The sequence below is a fragment of the Gallinula chloropus genome (assembly GCF_964237585.1).
Source record: "Gallinula chloropus genome assembly, chromosome: 5".
NCBI lineage: Eukaryota > Metazoa > Chordata > Aves > Gruiformes > Rallidae > Gallinula > Gallinula chloropus.
In genome coordinates this window covers 67812946-67835151 of record NC_140090.1, presented here as the reverse complement: position 1 = coordinate 67835151, position 22206 = coordinate 67812946, and the positions used below count along the sequence as shown (strand labels likewise).

The 22206-nt window shown below is 44.3% G+C and overlaps 1 protein-coding gene across 1 annotated transcript in view; it reads left to right on the top strand.

Moving 5' to 3' along the window:
• Positions 1-8459: 8459 nt before the first annotated feature.
• SLF2 (SMC5-SMC6 complex localization factor 2) overlaps positions 8460-22206 on the top strand; it is a gene marked incomplete at both ends in the record, with an annotated part of 29204 nt that continues 15457 nt past the window's right edge. The window contains 5 exons of the mRNA XM_084264637.1: positions 8460-8569; positions 14284-14327; positions 14788-15485; positions 16492-16549; positions 17767-18899. Of these exons, the coding sequence (XP_084120763.1) occupies positions 8460-8569; positions 14284-14327; positions 14788-15485; positions 16492-16549; positions 17767-18899 (2043 nt within the window). The remainder of the gene's footprint in view (positions 8570-14283; positions 14328-14787; positions 15486-16491; positions 16550-17766; positions 18900-22206) is intronic.

The window sequence follows — 22206 nt, the reverse complement described above, 5'->3', positions numbered from 1 at the left end:
CAAATTATGAATGATGGGATATAGGATGAGGTGGAACTTACCTCACCTAGACTGATTTGAAGTTTTCCATTAAAACGGTTGTGGGAATGGCTATGAATGATCAGTGTGTTAAAGGTGTGTGCAAACTATGTAGTGGTTAGTAAATGTATATTAATGTAGTAGAATTCTTATGATATGCAAAGCCAGGAGAGATTATTTTTTTACACAATGTCCCCTTGACATACCATGGCAATGCTGCCAGCTTTATGTCCAGCCAAAGAAAGGGAACTAGTGTGCTAGCTGAGTTCCTGCCTAGAGATGTCAGTTCCCTGGATGAAGTAGGGTCTGAAAGAGGAGCAAGTGCTTCACAATCTCGAGATACAAAAGCTCCCCACTGATAAAATTATTACTGCAGCTTAAACTGTGTTGCAGTTTTGTGAGGCTGTGCTGCTGAGACGGTTTCTTTAAGCAGCAGTTACAGTTTTCTGCCAGCCTAAACTATAAACAACGAGCAGTTCAAGGCCAAAGTCGCGGCCCAAGAGATAGTCAAGCACCTCTGAGAATAACATGCAGGAGAAAACAACCCGGAAGCAGCTGCATTTTGCCACCAGAGAAGGGAATGAGAAGATGTAACGATCTGTGCAGACACCAAGGCTGGAGAAGGGTGGGGGAGGATGCGGCCCAGGTGCTGGAGAGAAAGATGCCCCTGCAGCCCGTGGAGAAACCCATGGAAAAGGCTGAGACCCCACCTGCAGCCTGTGGGGGACTCCACGCTGGACGGAGCAGGTGGAGACATAGAGAAGATGCTGTGACCCTACGTTGGAACAAGCCCTTGCCAGCACTTGAAGCCATGAGGAGAATCAGAGACATAGAGAAGATGCTGTGACCCTACGTTGGAACAAGCCCCTGCCAGCACTTGAAGCCATGAGGAGAATCAGAGACATAGAGAAGATGCTGTGACCCTACATTGGAACAAACCCCTGCCAGCACTTGAAGCCATGAGGAGAATCAGAGACATAGAGAAGATGCTGTGACCCTACATTGGAACAAACCCCTGTCAGCACTTGCAGCCATGAGGAGAATCAGAGACACAGAGGTGAGAGTTTTGCGTCGGAACAGGTTTGCTGGGGGGAGGCTTGGAATCCCATGGAGGACTGGAACTGAGAGACACTGTGATAGAGAGATAAAGCCCTGTGGGAAGGGATTCACATTGGAGAAGTTCGTGGAGGACTCTCTCTTGTGAGTAAGACCCCACGGTGCAGCAGGGGGAGGGTGTGGAATGAATGCTCCCCCCCTTGCCCCGGCCAAGAAGGAAACCAACTAGTAAGGGACTGACCGAAGCCCCCATCTCCCAGTCCCTGCCCCCCTGTGCTGCCACTGGGGGGGAAAAGGGAGTGAAATCATGACTAGAGTGAAGTCTGCTAAGAAGGGAGCTGGGGGGTGGGAGGTTAGAGGTGTCTTAAGATCTGGAAAAGGAAAACAGCTCATGAAGAAGTAACTGAGATCCCCATCTTCCCCCGTCTCTGCCCCCCTGTACTGTGAGCAGGGAGAAGAAGGGAGCAAAATCCTGACTAAAGTCTGCTAAGAAGGGAGTGGTGGGGGGAAAGTGTTTTAAGATCTGGTTGTGTTTGTTTTAAGATCTGGTCATGCTCCTGACTCCGGTTTTTTCACTGTTCTTTGTAGTGTAGTGTAATAAATTAGGTAGTTTCTCTCTTCTTCACTTTGTGTTGAGTCAGTTTTGCCCATGTCATTGTTGACAGAATGATCTCTCCCTGTCCTTATTTTGTCTCCTGAGCCTCTTAATATATATTTTCTCCCCTGTCCAACTAAGAAGGGGAGTAATAGACTGACCTTGGTGGGCATCTGACCTCCAGCCAGGGCTAAACCACCACAAACTGATACCATAATTATTCTCTCCAGATGTTCACCTAAATGAAAGTGCAATCTTTTCCTCTGTGAGCTGCATGTCAGGTTATCTGTGTCTGCCTGGTAAAGGAAGTGTAAATTGGCTCCTGGAGTGCTTAGCAGGGTTTTTGCTGATAACATGTGGGAAGGGGAGGTGTTACCCATAAAGATGGTAGAAAAGGAGAATGCCAGAGAATGTCTGTATCTGAGCTGTACTGTAATCTGTGGCTGTGCTAAAACAACACAGCAAGTTGGTGGTGAAGGGAGCAAAGAGCAGCTGAGGCCGGCACAGCCAGGGAGGTTGGTCTGCAGGTGCCTGGGAAAGAAGTAGATCAACTTCGTGAGCTTACACAGTTGTTCAGATGTGCTCACGCAAGCTGCTTTTAGCTGTATGCTTCAGGGGAAGCCAGCCTAAATCAAAAGAAAACATCTTTCTTCTGTTTTCATGAATGAGTGTTTTTCTACTTTAAAAAGTGTGGTGTTCAGCAGTCCCATCTATGTCTGCACTGCAAAGAGAAATGACTGCCTGTACCAGAACACTTCCCCATTAGTGTGTGCTTTATCCCTTCTATCAGCTCCACAACTCTTTTCAGCATCTGTGTTCTCCCAGGAAAAAGCAAAGAAAAAAATCTTATAAATGTCTCCTGTCTCTATCCATTCCTGGCCATCCTCATGTTCAAATCTGTCAGCAGTTTTCTGTTGCTTTTCTCTCTTTTCCCATATGTCTCATATGGATTGTTGGACTTGATGATCTTCAAAGGTCTCTTCCAACCTTGTGATTCTGTGATATGTGCCACAAAATCATGTGTGAGTGGCTGCTGAGACAGAGCTGGTCTTGGCTTCCTGTCTCACCCCCACCACACAACAGAAACAGGATAAGTCAAAGCAAAGCTGTGAAAGGTGGGCAACATCATTATTATAGTTATTTCGCTGAAATAAGGGGAAGCTTGAAAACACAACTAGTAAGTAACTAGGTAAGTCCCATGTGCAGGTGTCTGTAGCCATCAAACATAACGGTATTTGTCAGAACAGCTACGGTAGGATATGGTAGTGTCATGTGTGATAGCATCTGACTGTAGCACTGGGATATACAGCATGAACTGCTAGTAGCTAAGCATTAGCTACAGCTTGAAAGCGTCATTAAATGCATGTGTAATAAGTGATGGGAAAGTATGTGGTAGAAGATAACTGCAAGCAGGAAAATGCATCATGCAATGTGTAAGAAATTACTGAAATGTCTCTAAGGAGCATGATGGATGAAAATCTGGGTTTGGGGTGCTGGAGTGTTGAGCTCCCCCCAAGGTGTGTCATTGTATTGCCAATGCACAGTGTAGCCATTCCTGCTACTGAAATAAAGGCAATGCCTGACTGGAGTGGTGGCAGGTCAGCCATGCTGGGTGAGCAGTGTTCTCAAAGGCACAGGTTTGGAGACAGATTAGGGAACCTGTGCTGCAAATCGTGACCAACTGTGTTCGTAGCAGTAGCTGGGAGAGCTGCCTGTGCTGTGCCTGGAACAGCCTACAGAAGTAGTCCCCTCAGAAGGGGACTTGGAGACACAACACCTAGTGTCTCTAAGTCCCTTTCCGAGGTGAAACAGAGTCTCTAGGTATATCTAGATGCATGTGCATGGAGAAATGGTTACCAGAAGACAGGAAGCTGACGTGATAAAACATATGCTGAGAGGCAGTGTGTGAAAGTGTCCCAGGAAGCAGAGCCAAGAGGCCTTGCTGAATCCACAGGAATGGATTATCCCAGGACACAGATAGATGAATCTACACAAGGCCACCAGCACACATCAGCAATGGGGCATATCCATATCCAAGAAGGTGGTGGCAGCTATATGCTGACAAAGATTACAGGATTAGATACACATCTGCAGAACTAGACTGACTTTTGAACATTGACCCCGAGGCCACAGGCACATCAGTATGAACCTCTGTATCTAAGAAAAATCACTGTGCTCAGCTTCCCCTTCCCCATGGGTAATGATGGGTGACTCTGTGTGTGTGAATCATGCAAGAATAATTGAATTTACTATCTGGATAGTTATCTGCTATTGATAAGTCTATTATAATGGTTTAACAAAAGATACCCTAATAAATACAGGCTGATTGGTTTCTCCAGACTTAATCCTGTATAGAGAAAGTGATTTACAATGCTTGAACCCTGTGTCTTTGGCCATACCTGTCATTCTACATTGGTTCCTTAGGGAAATCTTTTTGCAGCCTCACTGCTTGTTTCTTTGCTTCTGTCTGCTGCTGTTCTTGTACTTAATGTACCAGGAGAGTTTCATGCTCCTCTGCCACTTCAGAAAACTATCTTATCTTTTCACTCTGATTCCCTTGAGGTAGCACAAGGTCAATGTCTTACCCTTTGCTGTGCCTTTGGTGAGGTCTGTCATACTAAAAAAGGGGGAAATGAAGAGTCTCATTAATGAGACAGGAGGTCTCTAAAATTTTGAAGAATGGGGTTAGGGTATTTCATATGGAACTTTGAAACAGTCATGCTAGAAAGGGGATGTGTGTTCATAGCTTAAGGGCTATCCCTGTGCAACCTGCAGCACTGCCTCCTTCATTTAGATCAGGGCTGTGAACCACCCCCTGGAATACTGCATTCTTCTCACAAATTGTGTGACAAGGAAGCCTGAGTTAATGGCTGAACACAGGCTATAGCCTCTTCTGGCTGCTGAGGGTGTGAATGTCTGCGGGCCCATATACCTAAGCTTACTTCCCCATGAGTAATCTGCTGGTGCTCTGTCAGCCATGGGTGTCTGCTCTGGTTAAAGCAGAGCCTACTATGGGTGGGGTTTGCAGTTGTTGGGAGGGCTGAGAGCTGGAGTCTGTCTGAAAAGTTCACCCCTGCCAGAGGATCACGTGTCTCCATGCTGAAACTCTTGGGTGAGAGATCCACAGGGGGAAGGGATAGCTTTCTTCCTTTTCTACAAATAAATGTGAGGTATTAACTATTTCTGTGGCTTCTGGAATCAAAAGTAAACAAACTGTTCAGGAAACTGATGTACAGTATGATTTCAGCTGCCAATCTAAGACTTCAGAAATAGTTTCTAGTGTTTAAGAATGGTAACTCAGCAGTGAATTAAGCATTTCTAGAAGGAAGGCTGAATGTACTGATGCGTTAAAATGAAAACTGGACAATCCTAAAGTCCAGCTCTGTTTTCAAAAGCCTAAGGGCAATTTCTTCACAGGCCAGAAATGGTGCTTTGATTCTGCCTCCTTTGCTGCTTTGACAAAAGCATATGTGCCCTTTAAGATTCAGAGCTTTTAACTCTTATTATAATATTTTAATGTAAATATTCTAAATAGATTGTGTGGTATTGAGACTGATAGGTTTCATGTGTTAATGGGCTGTGGCCAGCTCATGGCTCCTCATAATGAAATAGCTGTGCAGGGGGGTAGGGCATTTCCCTGTGGATACTGCTTCAAACTGCTGTGCTCCAGGTCACTTCCTGGTCTTGCTTGGAAAGAAAAGCATGAGTCATTCTGGAAAGGCAATTAAGGAAGAGATGAAATAAATTGCAAAGAATGACCTGTCATCCCCACCTGTCACGACGGAAGGAAGACAGGTGCACTCAATATGAGTGATCAGCAAGCTTCGATTTATTATGGCTAACGGCTTTCTTTTATACTATTGGTGATGCATATTGTAATTGTTACAACCTGATTGGTTCTTGGTTACAGATTACGTCACCCATCTTGCGGTCTGGGAACTGTGCTTCTTTCTTATCCTCAGGAACAGCAGATCCTTGAAACATACATCTTGTTTCTACACCTTGTTACTGTGTAACACCATCCATCTTGTTACTGTATAACATCACTATCAAGAACATACTGACCTTCCTCTCTATCGTTTGGGTCAGGATGGTGGGAGGCCCACTCTTGTTATTAAGTTTCACAGGAGACTGATACTAAGTTACACAGGAGACTGCTTGAACAATTGCTCTGTAGAGCCATGTCCTTGCTTCTCACGTAGCCACTCTTCCACACCCACCCTATAATTCCAGATCTACCTGTAAAACCTTATCAGGTTTCCCAGATTTCTGTTTTTTCAAAGTTTCTGGTTACTTGTGGGTGTTTGGATTGCATGATTTGGACTAATATGGGATTGGGCAGGAGGGAAATGGTTTTCCAACTGCTTTGAAGCAAGGCGTGAGGTACGTGTCTTCTAACTTGTGCTTTGTTTGGAGGAAGGAAATTGCAAGTGGTTCACAAGTGCTCCCAGCTTGTCAGGGAAAAGATTGTCTCTTGGGAATAACTAGTATCTATAGAGAGAAAAGTTTTTACAACCAAAATAAGTTTAAAACGTAGTTTGAGCATTATGGGGAATTACTAATAGCTATACTTGTGTGCCTAATGAGTACTGTTGCTATTTACTTGAAATTAAGGCCTGCTGTAAGGCATGTATTAGTTTAAACAGCATGTGAGTATCTACAACTCTCCTGGTTGTGTGGGGGAACCAAACAAGGTGATACCACTACAGCTGTCACACCTTTTCCTTACTTCCCCTGTTGTCTCCAGTGCCACAGTACCCTACCTTCTGCAGCGACTGTATTTCAGACACTAGCAATAAGCAGTTTATTATAAGCCATGTTATTACTTAGGTAATTACTGTGATTTTGTCTCCTTGCTGTCTGCTCCTTATGAGAAACAGCTTCACCTTGTCATTGTCAGTGCTGGAATGAGACTTTCTGTAGAAGCTGCTTGGTGCCTCTGGGTTTCCTGCTGACTTACCAATGTGTTCAAATCCGACTCTCTTGCTGTGTTTTGTAACTGTTTACAACTCCAGCTCATGTAACTGTAAAAATGCCTCTAGGTCTATAGCAGTTTTTGTGGGATTAAAGTATTAAATTGAAAGGTAAAGCAAATGTTTATATGATTTCAACTTTCTCCTCCTTCAATGTGACACAACTATTTCTGGAATTCCTCTCTAACACTGGGCATGAAACTGCTTTAACCTGTTGTTAGGCAGTAATTCAAATACACACTATTGTCTTTTCAAGCACATCTGTATGACAGCAAGTGCAACTGTTCTTTCTTTGTTGCTGGAGGAAGTTACACAGAGCATAAACAGGGATTGACTGTACCCGTGTGCATGGTGGGTCTTGATGTCTGTTGTCAAACAGTGGGATGCCTGGTGTGTTTCTTAGAAACACTGACAGGGATGGTCCCTGGGGCAGAGAGCTCGCAGCTGAAGACAGTGTGTGTAGGATGGGTTAAAGCAAGGAACAAGCAAGGTATGTGATGTGATGGCAGCTGATGGCTTACTCTTTTGAGGTTGGGTTTAAGACATCATCAATTACATCGATGAAAGCTTTTCAAAAACAGACTGTTAGAGTTGATGGGTTGGAGCATCGGACTCAAAAAGTTTCCTATTTTGACTTATGCTGTTGCTTCTGCTTTGCATCCTGTCCCTAGACCAGCCAACCTCAGGTAGGGTGTGGAAACAGACATCAGGTGGGTCTCTTCCATTTGAGTCAGTTGTGACCCGGTGCTTCTGGATCCAAGAAAAACATTCGTTCATCTCCACTCTTAGGCAAAGTGCTAAACAAAACCTCAAACCTCAGGATAAAAAGCTTTCAGCATAAACTGCTCCAGATTAACCTCTGTGGCACTGTTGGGTTGTTTCTTACTCCTGCAGGCTGAGGGCAGGAGCTACCTGGCATCAGTGCCTGCTTTTAACTGTCAGAGCAGCTGCTGGGGCAGCAGCTCTGGGTTTATCAGGGACTGATAAACCTAAATTTGTGCAGAACATCCCAGCTACCAGTCCTGGGCCTCCCTCAGCTTGCAAATCTGCTTCTTTGGGTTGTCTAGTCCAGACTTTCGACCCTGGCTCCAAATGTTTGAAACGAGAGTGCGGGACGACGGTGCAAGGTGCTGTTTTCAGAGGAGGCGTCACACGAAGTGTAGGGCACAGGACTTCGCGCCGGTGTGGGGAAGCTCCGGTTCAGAAGGCTTTTTGGCCTCCCCGCAGCCTTGTCGAGTGGCTGCGGCGACGGGCGGCGGTCTGGGTTTTCTCACAGACGGGAGCACAAGCCCCCCGGCCTGCGGCTCACGGGGCTCGCCCTGTCCGCTGACCTCGCGTACCCTAAGCCGAGGGCGCTCTCCCCAGGAGGAGACTGCAGGCGCCGGCCGGTAGAAAGGCGAGAGAGAAAGGCCGGGGCCGCTGACGCGACCGTCGGGGAAGACGGAGTGAGCCCGCCCGCCGCGCCCCGACCAATCAGAGAGCGGGAACTCCAGCGGCACAGCGGCACGAGACCGAGGCGCCAAACAGCCCTTCCTCCTCCGGCCGCGGAAGAGCGCTCGCCCCTCCTGCTCCCTTCGCAGCCAATCGCAACAGCGCTCTGTCTGTCCGTCCCGCCCCTGGCAGCCGAGAGCCAGCGAGAGGCGCTAGTCCTCCGGCCGCGCAGCCAATCAGCGATTGGGAAACAAACCACACCCCGTACATCCCAGCAGCCCCCGGCGGCGAGGGTCGCTCGGGCCGGCGGGTCCTGCTATGCATCCCGGGGCGGCCGGTCTTCCCTTTCGCCTCCGCTGCGCGGAATCAAGCGGGTAACCCACGCCATGACCCGGCCGTTCGGCGTGGGCGTGCCGTCGCCGGGCCCGCCCGTCCTCAGGTCCCGGCGCCATTTTACGCCAGCGACCGCGGCCAGAGAGACGAACCAAGGCTTGAGGTACCGGCGGGGGGCGGGCGGAGGCGCGGGAGATGGTTGCAGCCGCCGCTGGACGCTGTGCCGCTCCCGGCGTGCACCGCGCCTCCCGGGGCGGAGGGGCTCTCCCGGCGTGCACCGCGCCGTCAACAGGGGGCGCCCTCGGAGGGCAGCGCCCGGTGTACCCCGCGCGGGGCCGGGGCTGTTGGGGCGGCCCGTGCCATGGCGGCGGCGGTAACGGCAACGCCCCGGGGCCGTGCCCAGCCCTGGCCCTTCGGTCCCGGCCGAGCTTGGCAGACAGGGGTTGAGTCTGTCGGGGTGGCCGGTGCTCAGTGCTGGCGCCGCGGGGAGCCCCAGCCCTGGCCCTTGGGGGCGCGGGGCGCGGGGCGGCCGGACAGCCCGCGCAGGGAGGCCGGAACTCGCTGGGTACTGACGGGCACCTTCCGCGCAGCATTCAAAGTACGTGAGTCCTCCCTTGTCTCCCCATCAGCCCTCCCGCAGCAGAGCTCGGGGTTTGTTAGTGAGCGTACCCAGAGAGCTTCAGCAGTGGGGCTCCAAAGGGAGGTCTTCGGTGGTTGATTCAGCTCTCAAGCCTGTTCGGGCTGCCAGATGCACTGCTCACAGTGCAGGGTCTCCAGCGAAGGCAGTGGCTGCCACTGACAGGCTGTAGCCATAACGAGCCTGTCTACCAACTGGAAATCCAAGGTCAGCTGAAGATGCGATGAGGTTTTTCAGAGGCTGGCAGGTTAAGTAAGTTTTGTGTCCTGCAGTGTGAGGTAGATCCTTGTTTTGTTAGGCCATTAGCAGCACCTCATTTCGTTTGTTTCTGGTGATCCTCTTTTTATAGTTCTGACATTTGAAGGAAAGGGAGAAGGTAAAAGTTAAGTTCCTCTCTGTGTTGCCTCTTGTGCAAGAAACCGAAACTACCTTGTGGTTTGGTTTTGCTGTGGTCCTCTAAAGGATAATTCTGAGGTTTCACACGTGACTTTCTGTCTTTATGGTGTCTACAGTGCTTTTTGAGATGCTGTGTCCTGGTTCTGGCCAGCACAGGTGAGCTGAGTTAGCCTGGGCTGTTTTCCACACCACCTGATATCACTCCCCCATAAAAGGGTCTCGTTTGAGAGAGGTGTTTTGACACAGCTCTAGAACAGCAACTGTCATCTTTCCAGTGCCCAACTCAGGGCTCAAACCCGTGGCCCTAGGATTGAGTCCCATGCTCTACTGCAACCCCAGCCCCAGCTTAAATCTGATCTGGCCGGAACCAGGATGCTCTGTTTCATGAAAGATGTCAAAACATTTTCTAGCTTATTTCTGTGTTATGTGGCTTTGCTTCCTCTGAACCGTTGCTAGTGTTCCCAGCACATTTTTAAAAGCACAGTTTTCAGAGCTAATCACTGCTACTGCTGTAAACACTAATTACCTTTAAAGAATACCCAGGGTGTGTCTTGTTAAGCAAGTGAAAGGATTTCCTCCCACCCTATTTCATGGAGGTTGTGCCTTTAATTTTGAAAGACCTGAAAGGTCTGTTAGGTGCATCTCCTGGCTGTGTAGTGTTGCGGTTTTTTTCTTCGACAAATGAGATCATCTATTTACAGATCTTGCCTTTTCTTATCTGGGTTTTTTAGTGGTCTTCCTGCTGCCTCAGTTAAGGTGAGATTTCACAAAAAAAAAAAAAGATGGAGTCATTTTTAGTGGGGATAAAGATGCTTTTGCTAAATTCACATATTTTTCTGAAAAGCATTAACCAGAGCTATATAGCTGTTGACAAAGATACGTTAAACCATAGTGACTTCTGTGTGGGGTAAAAGAGCAAAACCCAGTAATTACCATTGTTTCATCAGTTCTTCATTCTTCAGTGGCTGATTATTTGGCCTCTTCTTAAAACAAGAGGAAAAGTTGTCCTGTGAATAGTCTTTGAACAGTTATGTTCCTGTTCACACAGAAAATCACGTGTTCTTTGCATACTTGCATATATATAAAAAGGAGGGTGGAAGACCTTGTGTTCTTCCTTGCATTGTAGCACTTGCTTTTTTCTTTTTCCCCACCTTTTGATTTTCTTTAAAGCTTGTAGTTCACTTCCTTGTCTGAAATACAGTGCAGCACTTGAGAAATTATTATTCTGCTTTAGTTGGACAGCTCTTTTCCCTTGCACTTCCAAAAAGGAGTAGAACGCAAAGTAGAATGTGTCACTCAACAAGCACTTTAAAGCAAATAGTCTTAAGACAAACTATTGTCCAGTCAAACTAAACTTTTATACCCCCTCAGCCTTTTTTTCTTTAAGTGACTGTGCCACCAGTCTCTGGGTTACATTCTACAGGGCTTTGTATAGTTCCAGCACAAACACAAATTTTGTTACAAAGCTGTTGCACTCAGAATGAAAGACAGGCAAAGGATGCAACAAGGTGGTAGTGGCTGTGGGAGGGAGGCAGGCAGTCATTTGAAATGATTTGCTGCGGCAAGAAGGAAGAAAATAGCAGAAGGCTTTGGTTTGTCTTCAGGATTTCAGTGTGGAGAGAAATCTGAGAGGTAACTGAAGATGAGGCTGCTGATGGTGCTTTGTATTGTAGATGGGGCTTTAACCTGGAAGTGATATCTATAAGGTAGAGTTTTCCGCTTTGGGGTTAGGGCTTAAACATCATTTAATTTACAGATAAATACACTACCTTGGCTTGCTAGACTATATCTTTGAAGAAGAAACTTGAAGACTGATAAAAATCATAGAATATACTGAGTTGGAGGCAACCCATAAGGATCATTGAGTCCAACTCCTATAAAGCTTGCTTTGCTAATGACTGTTCTTGAGGAAGAGCTGGAAAACTGACAAAAGAGGAATCATCCTGCCCCAGAAGGAGCTGAGAGCTGGACGTTTGAGGCCTGAATTAAAAAAAAAAAAGGCAGTAACTAGGGGAAGGTAAAGGTGGCTGGGGAAGTTAGTGACTACCCACCCTATTAAAGTACTATGCAGATTACTCCACGCACCTTCAAGAGTATGGTGCTAATATAAATATGCTTAACCAGTAGTAGAGAACATGGTTCTTACTAACCTAATAGTGCAAATTCAGTTTTTTCTGATTCTATAACAAGATAAATATGTTGTAGGTTCTGTGTGTAGTGTGCTAGCTGTGTGGAATTAACACCTAGTACCCATCTCTAGGACAACATGGAATCAAATGCCCCTGCTCTGTGTGTGTGTCTGCATACTGTACATTGGGTAAATGATCCTGCTTTTGGGACAACAGCAGGAAGAACAGTTGATTAGTTAGGAAAACAAGGGGTCTGGAAAGTGAGGCAGTGGGCACAGGATGATGAGGTGTGGAGACCCTTGCTGTGAGGTGAGGTCAGGGTGTCAGAGTGGGAGGTGGGCAAAGGCAGAAAGATAGATCAGTCAGCAACAGCAGTAACAGGAAATAAACCTGAAATTTATCCTGTTTATTCTTCTCTTGAACTGAAATTTGGGGACCTTTTTGCTTCAGTGTTGGAGAAGAATGGGTGAATTTGCCTGGGACAGATTGGAGGCAGGTAGTCTTTACAAGTAGCTTTTTTTGGGGGAAAAAAAAAAGTTTCGTGCACTCACGTGTTCTGATGACAAATGGCTTTTCACTGAGTTGCAGTATTCTCAAACGCCACTGCTTCCTGGTAGCCTGATTGAAGGAGTGTCAATGTGTTATAAACAGCTTTTTTTTTTGCATTGGTATTGGTGCTGACACAGCAGAGGCCGTGCTGGAAGATGCAAAAGTGAAAGTAACTATCTTAAGGAAATACTGAAAATTAAATCTGGGTGGAACAGATTGAGTGGTGGGTTCTTCTGGCCTGAACTTCAAAAATGTTCATTCAGTCTGGGAAAGCACAGTCATATATGGGTGCTTGAGTATGTTAGCTTCGAATTTGGAATAAGTAAGTTTTGCCTTTGTAATCACTGTCACACAGACAGTAAGGATGTAACTTTGTTTTGAAAGGCACAAAAATACTGCAAAAGATGGAAGAAGGTCTTAACAAATCTGTGTTAGTCTTCCTTTCTTCCATCAGTGTCTTGTTGGAACTTGAAGAGATGCTTCCAAAAGAGCCATAAGTTCAGCCTTGAACTTTCTTGCTGCATTCAAGAAGATGAAGATAGCAACTTCATAGTTCTTAATGTATTTTAATATTCAAACTGTACGCTACTCTGCCCATTTTTAGAAGTGGTGTTCTCTGAGGGAGAAGTGTTCCCATGTCCCACTTATTCTTGCAGGAGAAAATACCTCTGATTTAAAGCTATTCCCTTGTGTATGTGTAAAAATACGATGGTTGTGGACTGTTCTTTCTGTTGGAAGTCATGTGGTGGGATGGAGACCACTGACGTGTGCTTCGTTAAGGGACATGAGTTGTACAAGTTCTGCTGAGAAGTCTGATAATAGTGCAGAGGGGAATTGGCATCCCAGCCTGGCACCACGAGTGTGTAGAAGCAAAACCCAACAAACCAGCACTCAGTGGGGCACAGAGGGTTTTGGATAACAAGAAGGAAGTTACAGGAGCTTTACAAGTTGCAGATAGAATTTTGTCATTAGACTTGGTGGCAGTTAATAATGCATTGAAGAGGTTTTGGTCACTGACAGTATCGATAAGGCCAGCTGCTTTCCACTATAAACCTTAAAAAATTGCAGTAGGAGATACCAGCTGAAGGTGTTACAGTCACCCTAATAAAATAGCATGAATTGTAGGTTATTTTGATTTTAGTTTAGGATATGATTTTGATTTTTAAAGGAGTTATAGCAGCTATGAGAATATAAAGCATGTAAAGACCTTTAGGAATAGGCAACTAGAACGGTGTGTGCCTTGATTGCTAAGGGAGTCATTACGCACCCTGAGTTAAAACAATGAGTACTGGTTATGGACCTTGAGTCAAAACAATAGGTACCAGAAGGAACTGGTTTTGGTTTAAGAGATCAGCCAAAGATGAAATGAGCATGTGCAAGGATGGGCTCAATCAGTGGATGCAGTGAGGAAGACTGTCGATGACCACCAGAGGCCCCTCACTCAACATACCTACGCATGCGTCGGGCACATTTGCATATGATAATGACTGCCAGGAAATAACATAAACATGCTAATCCTCACCCTCCTCTCTTTGTATTCAAAGTAATCGGTGAAGTTAACCAATGACTTCTGTAGAACAAGAATATAGGTAAGGTGAGGTAATCGAAAGCCAATCATTGTAAAGGTCGAATTAAGGAGCGAGCATTTCATGCAGTTTTGAACAATGACTGTGCTAAAAATCTGCATAAATGCGTTGTGCTTTGTACCTGCTGGCAAACATGTCTTTGGTGGAGCTATCCCCGTGTTCCCCAGCGCTGCCATAAGGAAGCGCCTGCTTATCTGCTTCATGTAGATAAGTTCTTTGATTGCAACCGCTAACAAGTGTTGACAGTGGAGATGGGGAGGCTGTTCATACCATCGCGTAAGGGACCAATAAAGTCTCATCTGAAATACTGGGTACTGGGAGGTCAGTCCCATTTTAGAAGGTTTAGTGTAAGCTGGAAGGATGGTAAAGGAAACCGTTTGAGCGAGGAAACTGATGTGTTGACTTCATTAGCCAAGCAGAGTGAAGGCTAGATGGTGATGAGGATGATGATGCTTTCTCTGCTCTGAGCTGCTGGCATTAAAAAATCTGTAGAAATAAATGACAGCATTTTAACTTTATACTCATTGTTTGGACAATTAGGCATTGTTGTTTTAAATTGTCATTTATGCTTTCTTTTCAGAAACCAGGCCATTACAGAGTTCTTCAAACCCGTTTTAAAGCAAGGTAATTATATGATTTTTTTTTTAAATGGAAGATATTTATGAGTTTTATCTATATAAGTGTGCAGAAGTGTAGCCCAATCTCATTGCAAATTGGAGCAGCACTGTAAGGAGTATGGCTTACCAAGTATGTCAAAATGAGCACGTTTATTTTGTTTCTAATAATGTAACTGAAAGCATCTATTTCCTGTGAAAATTAACTCTTTAAATAGTGATATAGTTATGTTCTTGTCTCATGCTTAAGGTGTATTGTTTATAACAACTGATGCTAAGACGTATTTCATACATAGGAACTGCTTGATCTAAATCGCATGGCACTAGCAAAACTAAATGATGAAGTAAATTAGTTTTGGGTTGTTTGTGAGAGAGATGCAGTGTCAAGTCATAGAGTCCAGGATGATTTTTATTTTTTATCTTTTCAAAGTTGTGATTGTGAATAATTTGTCTTTTCTTTTTCCTCTTAGATCTTGGCCACAAAGAGAGAACTGTGTTGGGCTCACCAGGCAGAGGAAATGCAAAAGATGTGTCAGTTTTACATGCTGAGCATTTTGAAAAGAAACTATCTTCTCCAAAGAAGGTCAGAAGAAAAAAGATGTCAAACCGAACACCAAATAAAAGTCTTGATGTAGATGCCTTTTGGAGAGGAATTAAGGAGAAAAAGGATAGAGTAGATTTTTTAGAGAATGGCAGAGCATGCAGAGCACTGGGTTCATTGTACCCCAAAGTTGTGATTCAAAAACTCATTATTGAAGGGTCTTGCAGCTATTTCTTGGCCAAGAAGGATAAAACTGTCAAGACAGAACAGGGAAGAAATGAGAAATGTCTGGGTGTAACAAGAGCACCGTTGTCTTGTGGAAATAGTTGGGAACAGAAAACTGACTGTATGGATCTAGAAGACAGTAGTTCAGACTCTGACAAATGGGTTTCCCCATCAGAAGCTGATACTCTGAAAGCCTGCGCTAGAAATAATGGCACTGCAAACAGCACATCTCTGTGCCAGAACCCAGGTCTTCCCATGGCATTGCCCTGCACTCCAGCTGACTCTGAAAACAGGGTGTCACTGGAAGCTGTCTGCAGAGGAAGGAAGCGGAGGAAACGTAGAATGAAGCGCTCTGAGCCACATTTTGTAAAGCCATTCTCAGGAACAAGTGTACCACATCAGGTGTGTTTAAAAGGGTGGTTCAAGGTGGAAATCAGTGACCCATTGTGCATGTGGTTTTTGGCATGTTTGGGTTTTTTATTATATTTTTTCCAATGTAGGATAAGAGTCTTGATGTTGCCTTTTTCAAATACCACAAAATTTTATACTCTTCTGCTCTTCCTTTGTAAATTTTAGTTCATGCTTGGATGAGCATATTCTTAACTATTTTACAATAAATGAGAAATCTTGGTTTAAAAGCAGGGGAGATATTCTGGATTAGATGCAAGCATGAAAATGCAATAGAAAGTGTAACTTCAAATTATTTTTTTGTAGAGAAAGCATCTTTATTTTAAATGTCTTATAACCTTGTGTTTTCTTACAGTGAAATGTAGGAAGCAGCCTGGCCAATTTCTGCTAGTTAGAAGTTGCAGTTAATAGCAGTTCAGATTTATGCACTTAAGCCATTGTATTTGCACAGAGGTAAAAGTGATCCTATTAAGTAGGTAGTATGTCATTACAGGTTGAATTATGTACACTCTTTACCTGCAAAGAAGAGCCTTTAATAGGTTGCTGGGTGCTTACAAGTTGTGTCTCCATAATGTGCTATGAATGGAAGAAAAAAGGTTGTTCAGCTTGTGTTTCCTTTTCTCCTTAGCACCCCTCCCTCTGTATTTGTTTGTCTGTGCTTTCTGTTATTTTGTTATGGAAGCTTCTAGTGACTTGTTTGAAGAGAGTGGGCTGGGCTGTGTTGCCCTATAGACCGCGAACAGAAGTGGCTGATGGCCCCAGAAGTGCAGAAATTCAGAACTGAAGAAAAGATTGGCAGTTCAGGTTGTGGAGAGTCCTTTTTGATGAGATCCCTGCAGCTGTGCTTTAAGTTTATCTTAAAGCAAAGTATATTACAGTGTTTGGGAGGGCAGGTATAGAATTCAGTCTGGATTCAACACTTGATTCAAGATGTCAGTATTTGGGTTTTAAAAGTATGTGATTAACTTTTTTTTTTTATCTTCTCCATCTTTATTTTTAGGGAAATGTATGTCCTTTAAGAAAAAGACGGTATTCTGGTTCAAGGAAGACTGCCTCAGGTAGAAACGGTGCTGATAATATTAATTAAACAATCAGGTTCATTGCTTAGTGTTTCTATTTAATGTGGGGTTTTTAACTGAAGTTATGTTTTTCTGTTTTCTTTCAAAAAAGCTGTATAGTCAAGGTTATTTCTAATATATGGCAACCTTGGAGCGGCTTAAAAGTAATTTGATATTTTAGTGAAAAACAGATTGTGACTTAATTAAAAGTGATGATATTTCTTTGTGTTAAGCCCCTAGTCCTTGATTATTTTTACAGTTTCTCTTGCATTTTGAAAAATCCACATTCACTGTGGTGGCCAACAAATTCTGCCTTTCAGCTTAATCCAAGAAGAACATTCTTGTTGAACAGAGCACTAATGTTTAGCTGATATTCTTGTTGCTTTTTGTGCCTTTCAACCACATAATTTTGTTCTGTGGTAGACAGACTTGAGTATAAAAAGCTTATGTAAACTGAAACTTGAGTTAGGTTAGTGGGACAATTAGGGGAAAAAGAAAGGGAGGGTGAGGGCACCCAAACCAAGGAGAGTTCCTCATACTGAGGATGTCATGAGCCCATGGCTATGTAACCCTCTCAGTCTCTCTGCCACTGTGCTTCGTTTTCTACCTAAGATAGAGTTGAGAAGTTCTCTGCTATGACAGCTCATGAAATAGGTTGCCATGAAGGGTGCAGGTGCCTGCTTAAAGCAGAAAGCAGCAAAGCATGGTGACAAAGGTGGGCTCTGGTGCCATAGAATCATGGCCTGAAGACAGATTTCTGCATATTCTGAATGCTTGTTTATGAGGACTGGTAAAATTATTGTAGTGCTTCCAAATTTCTTTTCATACTGTTCATTATTTATAACCCTATATATAAAGTACAGAAACTTTTTTCCAGTCCCATACCTCAACCTGGAAACCTCACCCTGTTTCCAAAGACTGCTTAATTCTAGTGTATAGCAAAAGTTCTACAGTGACTACTGAGCTGCTTTGAAAGAAAAGGATTTAATCTCATTTCCAAGTTAGTTACAGTAATAATGTAAAGGTACAGTACCAGCTAAATCTTAATCGTGGTCCACTGTGTTCAAACAGACTGGAAGTGTTGTAGTTTCTATAAAAATTGCAGTCATAGTTGACTTAAGAGCAGAAGTTAGTTGTTCTAAAGCCTTTATAGTTTTGATTAACTTTTTTTAACATGACAACAGTGGTTTACTTTCTTTTTCTGAAACACTTGGTAGATGACCCATCTCAACCAAAGTCAAAGTGGGTTTCAAAACATGAAACATCATCTCCAGATGCACTGAGAATGCCATCTGAGCCAGTGTGGAAGAGCCAGCCTGTCCCTTCATGCCGCCTTAGGGCTGAGATGTCCTCTGGGCAACCCAAACAAACAGACTTCCCTGGGAAAAGGAAGCATGCTGACGTGAATGTAGATGATGACCGTTCAAATCGGTCTGAACCATCGAGTTTGAATAGTAGTTCACCAGCAAAATGCAAAAATGTGAGCTTCCTAAACAATATCTTTTTAAAGTCTACTTGTGGTGATGTTCTACAACTAAGGGAGGCTGCTGTTCCACCTAAACAGGCTTCTACTCTTCCAGAGGAATACCTCAACTCAAGTGATGAAAAAAATAATTGCTCATCTGTAAGTTTGTTATCTTCATATTCTATACACAGTCCTGGTAAAAACAATCACACTTCTGTTGTGGATACCAAAGAAAATCAATTGCAGGCGTCTAATTCATGCTTGTTCTTTGAAAAGTCCCTTCCTTTTTCTCAGGAAAAAAGTACTGTGTTGCAGCCTTTCCACCACTTAACACAAACAAAAGGTGTGAAGCCTCATCTTCAGAAGGCTGGTTTATCTCAGGTATTGGATGCTAAGAAAGAACAAGATGGAAAAAGATCAGAAAGATGGGCACACAGTAAAGCTTACAGTATTCAATCCAGCAACAGTTTTTCAAAAATAAAGGAGAAGACTTCAGGAAATGCCTCTAATTCTTGTTCAGTGGAAGGTTCTGGGAGACTTGCACTCTCAGAGACTAGTAAAAGTGGTCCCCATTTGTTGTCTTTTAAAGAAGAGTGCATGGACAGCAGCCATATGTCTTCACAACTTTCAAAAGAGTTAAAAGTTGAAAGTGGTTGTAAAGACAAGTCTGAGATGATTGGAAAATCAAAAAGCAGGTTTGATAGTGATGATAAGAGTTTGGAATGCAGTCCAGATGATGATGATGATGACGACGACGATGATGAAGTATTCGTGCCACTGCAAGAAATTCTCTCCTCGAGTCACAGGCCACAGGGGAGAACCCTGGAAGAATCTGGTCTTGACTGTTTTTCTCAGGACACCGTGACTCCATTGCTGAACCTTCATGTAAGTAGCTTGAAAAAACCCCAAAAAACAAAGTGTTGCATCAGCTGTTTTTATGTTGTGTTTTTATATGTTTTTTTTCTTTATTCAGAACGCATTAAAGCTCAGAGTTACTTGCCTGCAGAAGTAGTTGCTGAGCTTAAGGGTCCTATGATGTACAGTACTATCTAGTCAGAGAAAGGGTGTGTTTGGTACTGTGCTTTTCCTTGGAATGGCTCAGGAGCAGCTTGTGCAGCTGGATCACAGTAGCTCTATGCCTTTTGGTGGGTTTTAGTCATTCTGGTTTTGCTTTTTCCCCTTAAAGAAAAGGGCAGGAGGTTCATTTAGAAGGTGCGTGGGGACTAATGTTCTCATTTTGCTGATCAGGTAAGGTTTTTATGAGTTGAAGTTAATTAGAGGAAACCGGTCTGGGCTTTGAGACAGGTGTGCTAGAGTGCAGTTATGTATCTTTGTCACTATCTCTGATTGTCAGAAATCATAGAATCATGGAATGTGTAAGGTTGGAAGAGACCTTTAATGTCATCTGGTCCAACCCCCCTGCAGTAATCAGGGACATCTTCACTCAATCAGATCGCTCAGAACTCCATCAAGACTGACCTGGAATATCTCCAGGGATGGGGCTTCTACTGCGTCTCTGGGCAACCTGTTCGAGTGATCTTCACCCTCAGAGTGAAGAACTTTTTCCTAATATCCAACATAAATCTCCGCTCTTCTAGTTTAAAACCACTGTCCCTTGTCCTACTGCTACATGCCCTCATGAACAATTCTTCCTCAGCTTTCTTATAGGCACCTTTCAGGTACTGGAAGGCCAGTACAAGGTCCCTGCGGGCCCTTCTCTTCTCCAGGCTGAACAAGCCCAGCTCTCTTAGCCTGTCTTCACAGGAGAGGTGCTCCAGCCCTTAGATCATTTGACCCTTCTCTGGACATGCTCCAACAGGTCCATGTCCTTCTTGTGTTGATGGTTCCAAAGCTGGACACAGTACTTCAGGTGAGCTCTCACCAGAGCAGAGTAGAAGGGCAGATTCACCTCTCTTGATCTGCTGGCCACACTTACTTCAATGCAGCCCACAATGCGGTTGGCCTTCTGGGCTGCAGATGCACATTGATGGCTCATGTCTCATGTCCAGCTTCTCATCAATGAGTACTCTGATGTCCTTTTCCTCAGGGCTGCTTCCAAGCACATCATGGATGATGGGGATTGTCCTGACCCAGGTGCAGGACCCTGTATTTGGCTTTGTTGAACCTCATGAGGTTCACCTGGGCCCACTTCTCCAGCCTGTCCAGGTCCCTCCGGCACATCAACTTCACTCATCTTGGTGTCATCAGCAAATCTGCTCAGGGTGCACGCAATCCTACTGTCAGTATCAGTAATAAAGATATTAAATAGCACCAGTCCTAGCACAGACCCTCGAGGAACTCTGCTTGTCACTGTCTTCCATCTGGACTTGGAGCCATTGATCATCTCTGTACAAGTGTAGAAGTTCTTGATCTGTAAGTGTGATGTTTTCTTGGAGGTTGAATTTAATGGAAACTGGAAGTACTTTAGAATGGATTTCAGAAAGGTGAATGGTGTCTCATAAGGGATGGCTGGAGAAGTGTTTGAATCGCAGTTTACAGGATATTGTGGTGGTGAATTGGTCTGTGTTTAAAAGTCAGCCTGGTTGTTCTGTAACAGCTCATCAGATCAGGAGTGATTTTGAAGTTTTATTATAAAATACTGGTTTAACTAGGAGGCTCCTGTAGTAGGATTTAGCGTGGCATTCCTGACAGTGATGCTGCAGGTAGGAACTGGCTGCATTTTAAATAAAAAGATTTTGTACTGAGTCTGGCTGGGAATAGAGTTAATTTTCTTTGTAACAGCTGTATGGTGCTGTGGGTTTTGACAAAAGCAGTGTTGATAAAAGACCAGACTTCTGGTTGTTGGGAGCAGTGCCAGCACAGCATCAAGGCTGGAGTGCAGAAGCAGTTAGGGTGGGACACAGCCTGGGCAGCTGACCCCAGCTGATGGAAAGGATATATTCTAGGCCACCTAGTGTCATGCTTGGCAATCAGAAGCGAGCAGGACTGGCGTGTAGGCGTGACTTGGGGTTCTAACTGGGCATCCTTCTGCTTGTGGGATGTGCTGAGTGGTTGTCTTTGCATCACTTTTTCTTTTCTCTCTTGACCCTCACTTCATTCACTTACTAAATTGCCTTTCTCTGTACCCCTGAGTTTTTTCACTTTTGCCCTTCTTGCTCCCCTGCACCCCAGGGCTGGGAAATGAACACACTGCGTGGTGCTTGGCTGCTGGCTGGGGTCAGCCCACTGCAGTTTTCTACCATAGAAAGCAAACAGCAGAATGCCTGCATAAATACTCTCCTCCTACTCCTGTCCTCTTGGTTTTAAATCTCTGAAACCATTTCTTTGGTGACAGCTGCTGTCTCTGTAGGCAGATGTTGAACAGCCATAACTATTTCATTTGTCCTTACGGTGCATTATGCAAGCACATTAGATTTCAGGCTTCTGTGGTTCTATACGTATTCCACTATGTTAACCAAACACAGGTACATAATTAATGGTTAAGGTTGATCCAGAGATGCAGCCTAGATCAGATGCTTGTAGAACAACATTTGGCCTGTCCTGTTTCTGCGTAATTAATGGCAAAGTAAGAAAAAGCCATTAAGAACTGTCCCAAAATTCCCATGACTTGTTTTTCAATATGCTAGCATTCTTTCCTTGTGTTACAAGAAAGTGCACAGTGGAATAACATCTTGCTTCCTTAGTTCAAAATTCGGTTTAGGCAAATTACATTATTTTTATCTGGTTAAAAGGCCTTCAGTTTCCCCACGTTTCCCATACAAAGGCACGTAGGGTGACTTTGGGAAGGTATCTCTGGATACCAAAAATTAATGCTGTATTAACTGGCGTTTTTATTAGCAGGTGAGCACTAACATCTTAAAGTAACTTCTGTTACCTTTGGGGGAATAGAAAATCTACAATGAGAGGGTATTTTCTCCTAAAATGAAGGAGCTCACAGAAGAAGCTTCATCCCTAGTAAAAGCTTTGCAACTGAAGAAGGTGGTCATAGAAGGGCACTGCATGTCTTAAGAACCGAATCGTGGCCATAAAATATTTCAAATGTGTTGTCTGCTACCAGCTGAACAAACACTGGAAACTGAAAAACTGCTAGCAGTTAAGACTCTTTGGACATTGTGTTGTCTTTTTAATTCTATTTATTAGCTGCTTAATTTGTGTTTGCATTAGGGTTTTGATCAGAAGCTTTGTTTGGTGAATTCAGAAGTGATTTCACAAACACTGGTACTTTGCCCTC